The 12,081-nt window shown below is 49.3% G+C and overlaps 1 protein-coding gene across 1 annotated transcript in view; it reads left to right on the top strand.

Annotated features, from left to right (window-relative positions):
• ODAD4 (outer dynein arm docking complex subunit 4) overlaps positions 1–12,081 on the top strand; it is a 300,717-nt gene that overhangs the window by 34,159 nt on the left and 254,477 nt on the right. The window contains exon 2 of the mRNA XM_069634493.1: positions 10,581–10,712. Coding sequence (XP_069490594.1) covers positions 10,581–10,712 — 132 coding nt within the window. The remainder of the gene's footprint in view (positions 1–10,580; positions 10,713–12,081) is intronic.

Genomic DNA, 12,081 nt, shown 5'->3' with positions numbered 1-12,081 from the left:
ATTGGAACATTTCCTCCCTGTCCTACCTGTCCTACCCACCGCATCCGTAACCACCCTACCCACCTGCAAAGGCACCCCTGCTGCCACCCAAATCAGTACCCCTCTTGCGAATTTGGAATAAGTTGCTCCCACCACAGTTTCCCCCCCCGCACCACCATCTAAGTAGATCCAGGTATTTGCGTACCATATGAGTTTCCTGTATCATTGCAAGTTGTATCCCATGTCATTTCAGAAAGCCCCCTACTTGCTGGCATTTCAGTTTGTTCCCCACCCCCCTGAACGTTCCAAGTCCCTATTCTCAGACAATCGCCCCCTGTTCCAATTGCAGTCATCTCCTTCCTCCCATCCCTTTCCAGCCAGTGTGGTTCCCCCTGGTCTCCTATGAGCCGATCCCCCCCCCCATGCCGTTAGCCCCGCTTCCAACTTCAACCAACTAGTCAACCGTGCCCACTGCATGTATACCCCCAACTCCACCCCCTCCTGCTGTCCTTCTTCCCACCCCGCCTCCCCCTGCCTCCCCCCTCCTCGCTCTCCCGCCCAACCCTCGCCAAACCCTCAACTGGCTCCCCCCTCCCCTCTATCCCCTCAACACCCTCCCCTTCCCTTCCCCAACCATGGCCCGGATCTCCCTCCCCCCAACTCTTGACCTAGACCTGTCCTCTCCTTCCTCCCCCTCCTCCAATGGACCACCAGTCATCAGTCCCGGGGTTCCCCCCTGTCGCCTTCTTTCCACCCGTCTTTACAGCCATATCCTGCTCTCCCAATTTTCAATGCCAAACTGGTGTTCCTCATTTATACCAGTCCCATCTGACCCTTCTCAATTTTTCAATCCCCCCCTCATCCTTCTCGGTCACCCAACTGTTGTGTTTCTTTCACATGTTCTCTCTGAGCACTCAACCCTTGAGGTTGTGTTTCCAGCCAAGCCCACACCTCCTGCGGTGATCCAAAGAACCATGATCTTCTCCCTGCTATAACCTTCAATTTGGCTGGAAAAAACATCATAGATTTAATGTTCAATTTTTTGAGGCGACTCCGCATTCCATCATAAGTTTTACATTGGCGCTGTACATCCAATGTAAAATCCGGAAAAATCTGCAGCTTCGTGCTCCCCCACCTCGTAGTAGCCCACGCTCCAGGACTCCTTTAGGATGGCATCCCTATCTCTAAAATTCAATATTTTTGCCACCTATGACCCTCAGTGGTCCTCTTGGGGGGTGGGGCTCTGCCCAGTATCCTGTGTGCTCGCTCTACCATAAAAAAGTTTTGATAGTCCCTTCACCCTAGGGGTGTCTAATATGAGCTACTCCACAAAGAGTTTGTGCTAGGTCCCTCTTCGCTTTCAGGGACCCCTACCAGTCGGATGTTGCACCGCCGTGATCGCCCTTCTGCATCCTCCGCCCTAGATTCCAAAGTCCTGGTCGCTACAACCAAGCATGCCACCTGATTCTTGAGCAGTTGCAGGTCATCCGCCATGTTGCTAACTCTCTGCTCCACCTCCGTAACTCTTCAGCACACCTTCCGTAAGTCCGCCCTCACCAGGGACACATCCACCCCTACTTCTGTGATGCTCCCCTCAAGGTAAGATCTTGTAGCTTGGATTGCTTCCATCAAGGCATCCAAAGTCACCCCTACCGGGCCCTCTCCGTCAGCACCTTCCACTTCTCGGCCTGCTTCCTCCTGCTTTTGGTGCTTTTTGGTTGGGTCTGTGTATCTGTCTATCCTTTGCTGACCCTTTACCATCGTCCTGGCTTCTGGGTAGCCCAGCCTCAACTTGTGCCCTTGTTCCTCCTTCTTGGAGCCAAGCCATCAGGAGGTCAGTACACTTCCAACTGGCACTCCCCTCCTCTCGGAAAGTCAGCCGCAGTAGTCACGTCGCTGTCATGATGCCTACCCCGGGCATCCGGACCAAGCCCATCAGCCCCGGGAGCAGGCATCCAGGTGCTTACTAAAAGTCCAGCAGCCCCGGCTAGTGGGCTGTCTGGGTACAGTCATGGCGCCATTGTCACCAGGCTCATAGAGGAAATCAGTCTAGGCGCCAGGCTCATGTACATTACTTACCTCATGCAGACCATGCTGCAATGAAGTCAAGCCAACGTGAGGCCTGAATGGGACTACTTTACTTCAGGGACAATTTTTTACTCGGGTGTGGTTCTGGGGGAACTTCTTACCTGGGACTACTTTGAAGGCTATTTAAACCACGCCCAAACAGCAGCACATGCTTCGCGTTATTCTGCATCCAGCAGCGTAACGCTCACCGTGCCTGCAGTCAGCATCCAGTCTTCTGCCACGCCCGCCCCGAATCCAGAGCTCCTAGAAAAAGAGGAAAGAAGAAGGAAAGGTTAGAACACAGACATTATTTTAATTCCTTACCTGATTCCGGATCCATCACGTCTTCGAACTTGGAAAGGACATTATTTCTGCACGCGTCGCATCGCCAGCTGCAGCGCTGTGCCATACTCACCAGTCCTCACAGCATTTTCCGATTCGGTGCTGCCTCCATCATTTTCTTTGCCGAACTCCAGCATCTAGGGGACAAAAGAAATATAAGGTGAGCCGAGAGAGCCAACAAATGCAATCTCTTTTTCACCACCATAGACTTACCTGATTTACCACCGCAGGCATTATTCTTTAACATCCCGCAACTTCTTATGTCGCACCTGTAAGGAGAGCGAAAACAACAAGTTAAATACACGCATCTTTTACCGGACAGTGTTGGGTAATACACACTCTTAGCTGAATGCCATCAGCTGCCACAAGACAATCTTCTCTTGGACCCAGCTGCAACACAAGAAGGGAATGGGACAAGAGTGAACATTGGACATATTGAACTCTTTGGACCTTATACTTACGTGTTCTCGCCAGGAACCTCGGAGTCAATATTCATCCGGAACTCTTCCAACGCCTTTGAACCAGTGAAATAAATGGTATCTACGCGCCCCTGCATTCCACGCAGGATGGAGAGCTCATCATTCAAAAACATAAGGTGAGATTACTGAAAGGGAATATCGGAGGTGATTAGTGGGGAGAACAGTGGGGTGCCATTACTAGAATCCACTGGTGGCTAAATCCCTTTCTCCACTTGCAGGAGAATACTTCTACTGGTCAAGCAGACGAGATTAGGCGGGCCAGTCCAGTCTGTCATCTCTGCACTACGCTTCACGTTGGAGGAGACCGCAGCTGTCCGGGTCCGATGGACGCCCCTGTGGGAGCAAGGTGAGTGTAACAGTCGCCCCTCAGACAGGGCTTCGCCCAGGAGGGTCCTGGATATTCCGTGCTTTAGGGTGCCCGGCTCCCTGTCTCTGGGCTATATGTCTTTGTGTCGCCTCCTAGTATCTCCTCTTGCATCCCAGGTGTTAGGAAGTGGTCCTCTGGGTTACCTCCCCCGTCCCCCCAGCACCAATGCGCCTCGCAATACTCGCCCTCCTGGGCTCATGGTTTATTAGTCACTTGCCAGGGGGTGGGGGGGCGCCCCTCAATTCCCATGATGTCAGGGGATAATAGTGAAGAAGGGGGAAAACTTGCCCTTAATGTCAGTGCAGCACTTCTTCACCTCCCTGGCCTCTTCCTCGAAACTGCTCCTCCCTTGATCCGTCCTGACACAAGGCTGACTCCAGTTCCCGTGGGACACTGGGATTCCCCCAGACTTCATAGATCCTCGCTCTCCCTCCTTTTATTCCGCTGCTTGCCGTTAGCTCCTCCTCACCTCCCCGGCATTCCTCTTGCCTAGAGGGAGTTTGGAATGTGTGTCCTCGGCTGCTCTCCCATCTGCAGCCTGGTGATACTTTCTTCACCTCCAAATAGGGTGGCACTTTGCGTATCCACTGGATGCACTGCTCCCCCTGACACTCTGCCTCACATGTGAGGCGTTCTGCTGCTCCGACTTGGGCACTGTCAGGTCGGGAGCCCGCGATCGGCTCCTGCGGTCATTAATCCCTTCGGATCCGCACCTTGATGGTCCTCTCAACACTGCTCCGGGCTCCCGCTGACACTCCTACTCACATGTAGGGTGCTCCACTCCTCCGACTCGGCCTGATTTCCCTGTCGGGGTCTGTCTCCTTCAGACCGATGTGCCTGCAGCAGTCTCCGGTGGTCATCTTTTCCTCTGGGTCCGTGCCTCAGCGATTCTCTCGCATCAGGGCTGCTCCTCGCCTCACCTCCAAACTTGCCCCAAGTGTTACACGGCTGTGTTGGGGTACCGTCTCTGTGGGTCTCAAGCAGGATTATAACCAGGATTTTCACGGGCGGTCTGGGAGCCACCGAGAGATACGTGCTCATGCTCCGACTGCTGGCCATGCCCCCACCACTGTTTTAAAATATACAGTGGGCAACGTTGAAAGCTGTAGTCAGTGGCCATGGCTAAAGGCCATAGCTAGTGCCCATTAATACGTGATGTGAAAAACCTGAAGGTGTCTCCCTGATTAGTCCCCGGGGATCTGTCATCCAGGTGGCCAGGACACGGCCATCGCTATTGGATCCAGTTCCTGGGGGTGGACTAGTCCGGGAGGATCACCTGGATGAAGGGTCCTCAGGGAGTGGAAGCGGGACACCGACGGGTGAGACGCGGTATCCCCTTTCAAATAACCTTTTCTGATCCAACCTCGTAGGATACTCAGAGGTTCCGCCCCCCAGCCCCCTTTTTCCAACAAGAACACTTTCCTACACTGAGACAGACAATGGACCAACACCTGGGCCATTTACCTGACATTGCCCAACACAAGGGTTAGGCCGAGTCAGGCAATTAACTATAACTATGCACACCTGAAGGCCCTTTCACTTCCCCACAGGGATAAAAGGCAGAACACGAAAGCACTCTTCGAGTAAGGCCGAACGCACAAGAAAGCAGCCATACCGGACCGGCAGTTCAAGAGGAAGAGAAAGGCAGAGAGTTTGGAAAAGACAACCAGGAGGGAATTGCCCTTGCCCTTTTCAACCCAGACCCGCGAAGCCTCTGTGAAAGCAAACATAAGAGCAGGAGGCACAGTTGGCAAGTGGCGTATCGGAGGTCCGCGGTACATGGAACCCTCCCGCACTGATTGCCAGGGCGGGGAAAGACGGTTCTCATCGTGGTACCTCCCTTGACTCCAGCGACAAAGGGAAATGCCAACGAGTTCAACCCAGCCGGTGAGTCGGAAGCAAGTGATAGCGTACCGGACTGTGTTGAGCCCAAGGTGCAGTGGCAACATTGTATATACAGAAAGAAGATAATAGACAGAGGTCTTTTGTGAGTGAAGTTGGAACCAGACATACAGTGGTCCGGTACCATGTGGCTGCTCATTCAAATGACTATATGGTATTCCACTGCTGAAAGAAGGAGAAAGTATTGAACTGAGAAAATATTTCTGCTAACGAAACTACAAAGACCAAAGGGCCTTAAGAGCGGCTGTGTTTAGTGTCAAAGTGGTCATACGAGGGTCAAATAAAATCCCTCGTACAGTTGAAAGTCTTTGACATGTGGTGAACACCAAGTGAGTTGTGAAAACTGTGGCAAGTGTGTACCCGATGGAGGGATGCCGAAAGAAAGCCAAGGGAAGTGAATCCCACATGGTGTTGAAACTAAGTGTGTCGACAAGCGTGAACCCGGCTGAGGGATGTCCACAGTAATGGTTGTTTAAAAAGACATTGCGACTCTGGAATGTTACATTGTGAATGAAAGGCTGTAGTGAACCCGACGGAGGGAGGCCCACGTTGTACGAGGGATCGGAGCCCAGCAGTGGGGGATCCTAAGGCGAAGAGTAATCGCCCCATGAAGATTTATTGAAGGAACTTTTGTTTTTGTTGATTGTTATGTTATGTTATGTTATGTTACTTAGCATTTATATAGCGCCTTATATATCATTGGTATGGCCTCAAAGCACTGGTAGGTTGAACGCCCTGGGGAACCGTAGTTCAGGTCAGTAGAGAGAGATAGTGTTGTATGGTGCGTGGGTGCACCGGATATGTGTGCAGCTGGTGTAGTTGTCGGATGATAGCTGCTTCCTAGCGATAGGTGTGGTGCTGAAGATATCGGTTGGATGTGTGCAGTCTGGTGGGTGGACACCCCGACTGGGTTCTGGCTGCGTTAGGCCTGAGGAACGCCTATGTGAGCAGCTGGCTGCGTTTTATTAGGGCGAAGAGGTGTTCGTGGGGTCGTATTTGTATGTGGACAACTAGGCCGAATTATCAGGGGTATAGTTGTGTTCTGGTTGAATGATGGTGTATAGTAGAGAATAAGAGTAGTGGTATGATATGGTGGTTATCTGTAAAGCGCCTGAGACCGGGCACATGAACAGGACCATGGGGACATACATAGCAACAAATGGATATATAGGGACAGGGTCAGTACAGGTATATATGGGGATACAGATATATATGTATGTGGTGGTTAATCGGGGACACCAGAATGGATGATACACTCAAGGATCGAGATAATCCTACAGGAGTCAAGAAAAGTTCAAGGGTGCATAGGTTACCTGGGAAATTCAGAGGATTTATAATTGAGTAAGTCAAAATGGACATTTTCTCCACAGGCACCTAATGTGTTTGGTCCTCGTCCATCACATTGCTAATGATTTTAAATTTCAGGAATTACAAGCTATAATTTCAGAGACTTTCTTCAACTTTTCAAAGAATATAATTAGCTGTACCTGATACCATATCTTGCATATGGATTGTGTTTACGTTTTTTGTTCATTTTAATCATTCGTATCACTTATGTTTTGTTGTTGCCTAGGTCAAGGGGAGGAGGATGTGTTTTATTATTAGCCTTTCACCTTTCGCTTTATTGCTTGTCGTATAGGGCTGAGCAAGAATGCTAGAGTGGAATGTTGAGGGTGGAATGTGGAATGCGGGAGGTGGAGGGTTTGTGAGAGGGTGGTTGGAGGAGAGCGAGTGATGGAAGCATCGCAGTTGCGGGGTCTGTTACAGTTACAAGATTAGACTTCTTGTCAATAAAGAAGTGTACCTACTGTTCCTGGAGACTGTGCGTCCTTACTTCAGCAGACAGGGCTCCACTGGGACTGGAGCAAATGTTGGTCACCAATCCTTCTTAAAACGGGTCCATGGGTCTTCCCATGTCTTCACAACTATGCAGGATACTTGCTTCCTCAATGGATCTTTGGAGAATGGCAAAAGGACTCCTGTTCTTATCCAAATGTTCCAGTGAGCAAAGAAACTCAGCCCAACCAATGCAAAATCTGCCCCCCACACACACACCCCAGCAGTGGTTGAATCAGGGGTCACTGTTGGCAAACTCATGCATACACTCCAGACATACTGAAACCAGTTTGTGGATTGGGACCAGACTGTCCCAGTCCACTTGCCAAGTTTCTATAAACACGGCCCTGCACTAGTCTGCGAAAAGCCTGGCTTTCCTGGGCAATGCATGCCCATAAACGGAATTTCCTTACCTGGCAAGGCAGGAAGAAGGTAACAGGACGGATCTGCATGATGTAGCTGTGGCAGAATTTGCAGCGGAATTGACCTTGGTCCATTTTTGCCGCAAATGCAATTTTACTGCAGCCAAACCCTGCAAATCTATCCCCCCCACTCGCCCAATACACCAGCCTTCACTTACCTTTTGGGCATCCGCTGCCTCTCTTGACCCTGCAACGTCAGTTCCATCCCTCTAGCGCGGGTCAGATCCAACGCTCCAGGGTCCCCTTTTCTCTTTTTTTTTCGTCCCCCGGCTCCAAATCTCAGGAAGCGGGGGACACCCCTGCTCCCCATGTTCGGTATTGATTACCCAATTCTACAGAATGTAATCAATCGAATGGTACTGGCTGAATTAGGCCAGATTTACCACTCGATCGATTAAATTTGATCAAATTGGGTAATACCAACAGGACAAGTTGGCAAGGTCCCAACACCCATTGCAGCCCCCGGTCCACTGCATCCCCCCTTGGTGGAGCGCCCCTTGGCAGGGGGCAGTTAGAGGTGCCAGAGAAGCAGGCAGCCATCGACCAGAAGTGGTGGTCGGTGTGGGTGTGGTGTGGACGGAGGTGCGCAGCGATCGCTGCACCTCACCTCTCATATCTTGTCTTACCCACCACCCAAGAGCTTATAGCCTGCAGGTACCCATTTCTATTTAGCAAATGTTGCCCCATATAGACTCACTAAGTTGTCAACATTTTTACCTCAGATGTAGGGCGCTCCTAAACCAAGCTCGTAATGAGGCTCTATGTATTATGTATATAAATGCCTAGCCAAGACTGGACTTCATTTGCTCTTTTAAAGATTTATGATGTATACCATGGGTGCACAACATGCGGCCCGCGGGCCAGTTGCGGCCCGCCATGCCCTTTTGACCGGCCCGCGAGGCACAAAGACTTTCCTAATGGAGGGCGGCCCGCGGCCACCCTCCATTAGGAAAGTCTTTGTTGTCTTCCGGGCTGGTGAAAACACTGGCCCTCATTGGCTCAGCACACACACGCACCACGTCGCTCCTACGAGCCACGTAATGCGTGTGTGCTGCACCAATGGAGGGCCAGCACTACGGCTGGCGTGGTCCATAAGGCTTGATGCCGGAAGGCATTTCAGCCTTGGACCACGCCAGTCGTAGTGCGATTCCAGCGTTCCAGCTTACCTGCCGCTTACCTGCCTGCCTTCCAGCACGTCTCCGGTAAGTGGTCTGTTTGTGTTTGTGTGTCGGGTTTGTTTTGCTTTATGTTTGTGTGTGTGTGTATGTTGCGGGGGGGGTGTCGGATGTGTATGAATGTTTGTATTTGAATGTATTTTGTGTGTAAATTGAGATGCGGGGGTGGGGGGGTGTGTCGGATGTGTATGAATGTTTGTGTTTGAATGTATTTTGTGTGTAAGTTGAGATCCGGGGCTGGGGGGGTGTGTCGGATGTGTATGAATGTTTGTGTTTGAATGTATTTTGTGTGTATGTTGAGATGCGGGGGTGGGGGGGGGTGTCGGATGTGTATGAATGTTTGTATTTGAATGTATTTTGTGTGTAAGTTGAGATGCAGGGGTGGGGGGGTGTGTTGGATGTGTATGAATGTTTGTGTTTGAATGTATTTTGTGTGTATGTTGAGATGCGGGGGTGGGGGGGTGTGTCGGATGTGTATGAATGTTTGTGTTTGAATGTATTTTGTGTGTATGTTGAGATGCGGGGGTGGGGGGGTGTGTCGGATGTGTATGAATGTTTGTGTTTGAATGTTTTTTGTGTGCTGAGTTGGGGGGTGGGGGTTCGGGTCTGTATGGGTGCTTGTTTGAGAGTTTGCTGATTTGGGGGGGTGGGGGGTTCGGGTCTGTATGGGTGCATGTTTGTGTGTGTGCTGAGTTGGGGGGTGGGGGTTCGGGTCTGTATGGGTGCATGTTTGTGTGTGTGCTGAGTTGGGGGGTGGGGGTTCGGGTCTGTATTGGTGCATGTTTGTGTGTGTGCTGAGTTGGGGGGTTTGGTTGGGGGTGAGGGGGCCATGGGGCATAGTGTTTGGTTGGGGGTGAGGAGGCCATGGGGCATAGTGTTTGGTTGGGGGTGAGGGGGCCATGGGGCATAGTGTTTGGTTGGGGGTGATGGGGCCATGGGGCATAGTGTTTGGTTGGGGGTAAGGGACATGGGGCATAGTGTTTGGTTGGGGGTGAGGGACATGGGGCATAGTGTATCTAGGGTCAATAAAATATATATAAGTTAATTAAACAGGCGAGATACAATAACTAAATAGAAATAAATTATAACTATGGAAAATGTGTAGTACAAAATGTAAGTTTGAAATGCAAATAAAAATCGTTACCCCTCAAAAACATTTTTTTTCCATGTGTTTAGTACAAATTGGGGGTTTAAAAAGCCTCCTGCCACGCCCCGCCTACCGCCCCGCCCACATTTACTTTTCGGCCCACTATAGCCCTCATGTAAGGTACTTTCGGCCCTCTGTCAAAATCAGTTGTGCACCCCTGGTGTATACCCTGAACTGCACATGACACTCATCTCAGGCCCTTTTGTAATCCCTAAATGCTACCTGGCGTGCAAGTATAATCAGGCTTTCTCGGTGCGTACTACGAACAAAAATATAGATTGACATCTGCCAGAAACTGAAAGTCCTTCTGTTCAAAGTATCCATCTCCTGCTAAATCTCACTATACAGGTGATTCTGTATTTGTTATTCTCACATGAACTTGTGGTAGGAAACAATTCGCAGTAAAAATATTCTTTTATAAACTGAGATAATTTAACATAATCTGGTTCACAGATGAGTATTTCACCTTAAAAGTCTTCCAAATCCTCCCTTTCTTGTACTCAGATTTATTTGAACAATCCCACTGACTGCAATGTCAAACATTTTGTTTTGAGATTTGAAAAAAGGTTTCATCTGGCGCCTCCCCCGACTATTGGCTTCTTTGCTTTAAGTCCTTGGAGCAAATCCCCCTGGCCCCATGACAAAAATGATGCCAATTGCCAGCTAAGTAAGCTGTCCGTTTCACTCCATCATTCCCTTTTAACGTTGTGAGCCATGTAGACCTGAAATGTAAAGCAAGACTGACAACAAAGAGAAATACTTAAAACTGTTGGAAATTAATCGCTTTCACTTGCAAAACATGTTAATAGGTGTGCGCATGCCCTGCTAAAGTGACTAATAAGCACCTTTCTGTTTGTGTTCCAGGCCTTTCTACTCCAGCCAAATGACAAGAACTGCCTGGTTGCACGTGCCAAGTGTTACCTAAAACTTGGCGATCCAGCGGCCGCCCTGAATGATGCAGAATTATCTCTACAGGAGGATAAAAACTACTTCAGGGTATCATCATTGTTACTATTTTTATGATCAGGCTTTAGTAACTCCCAAATATAACACTGTACCCATGTTCTAGTGTTTCTGTTTAGTAACAGATATAAAGTACCTGTTTACATGTTTGGACCTAAGAAATGAAATGCTTTTTGTCACACGGTCCAGTTAATGCAGCAAGTCTTTCCACATGTCTTTTTGCTTCTTTCTTTACAGTTTTTGTATCGTGAGCATGGCCTAGCGAGGCAGACATAGGTGATATAACTCATGGAAGCAAACGGACCATGCCAGTAATGGCCCAATTTAAGAGCCGGAGCACGTTGGGGGGCCCTTAACAAGGGCGATGGTGACATTACCGGCAGGGTCGTCCCGCCACCGTGCGTTATATCGCTATTAGCACCTGGGATGCGCAGACACGGATGCTAAAGTCAAGATTACGTTGGAAAAAAAGGAAATAAAACGTGCCTTTTTCCGGGGACGCCACACTTCTGGCAGTTGGAGTCCATTTTCAGTGTTGTTGGTGATTGTCATCAACACTGAAAAGTGACTTCATTTGTCAGTAACGCAGGTGGCATTTCTGGGGCAAAGTCACGATTCTACAAACAGCATGCAGTACCCTGAAAACAAATTAATGGTAATGTGCCACTGGACACGTTCTACCTACACCATACTGCACTCAGAGACACCAAGCCAGGACAGATGCGTATGAACTTCACGCTAAGCTGTTCTACTTCTTAGCATCCTGAAACGTTGCTGTTTCATGTCAACCCCTGAAGGCACTTTTGTACCATGCTTGCATGCAGCAAATCCAACCTAATGTAAAAATTAAGCTGCTTAAAACCTATACCACACCTTCAAATTACGCCTGCCTGTACTTTGAAGTTGATTTTGGGCGGAATAACCGGTTTACTAATACTCTGTACCAGCGTAAAATAGCTTCTTAGAGCTCTGGCGGTCTTTCAAGAAATAGCTTTTTTCACATGCGTTTGTGCATAAAACCCGCCCTCTTGTCAGACGCCGTGGTACCTGCTGACACAAACCCCCGTCCCCCAAACAAAATAACTTTGCCATGGATCTGCTGTAAAGTTGCCCACAGGGTTCTAAATGGACTGGCACCCAAGTGCAACACCACTCATTATGAACAATAATTCATATTAATAGGCACCACTTTCAGCCTACGCTTTGGGACAGGCCCATTCTAGGTGTAACGTTGTCTTGTTTCGATTTTTTTGTTTGTTGCAGTGCCTTCAATAATTATCTTTTAATTTTTAATATTACAAATTATTAGAATTTATAACATAGCTTTTGGCAATAGCAGTTAGAAGCTATTGCCAAAGGACATGCCCCATATTATGGAAGAATTACATAATTTCTTCCCATC

The sequence above is a fragment of the Ambystoma mexicanum genome, chromosome 13, assembly GCF_040938575.1.
Source record: "Ambystoma mexicanum isolate Mex_15411 chromosome 13, UKY_AmexF1_1, whole genome shotgun sequence".
Classification (NCBI taxonomy): domain Eukaryota; kingdom Metazoa; phylum Chordata; class Amphibia; order Caudata; family Ambystomatidae; genus Ambystoma; species Ambystoma mexicanum.
The sequence above is the reverse complement of the archived record's forward strand: the minus strand, read 5'-3'. Positions and strand labels throughout refer to the sequence as shown.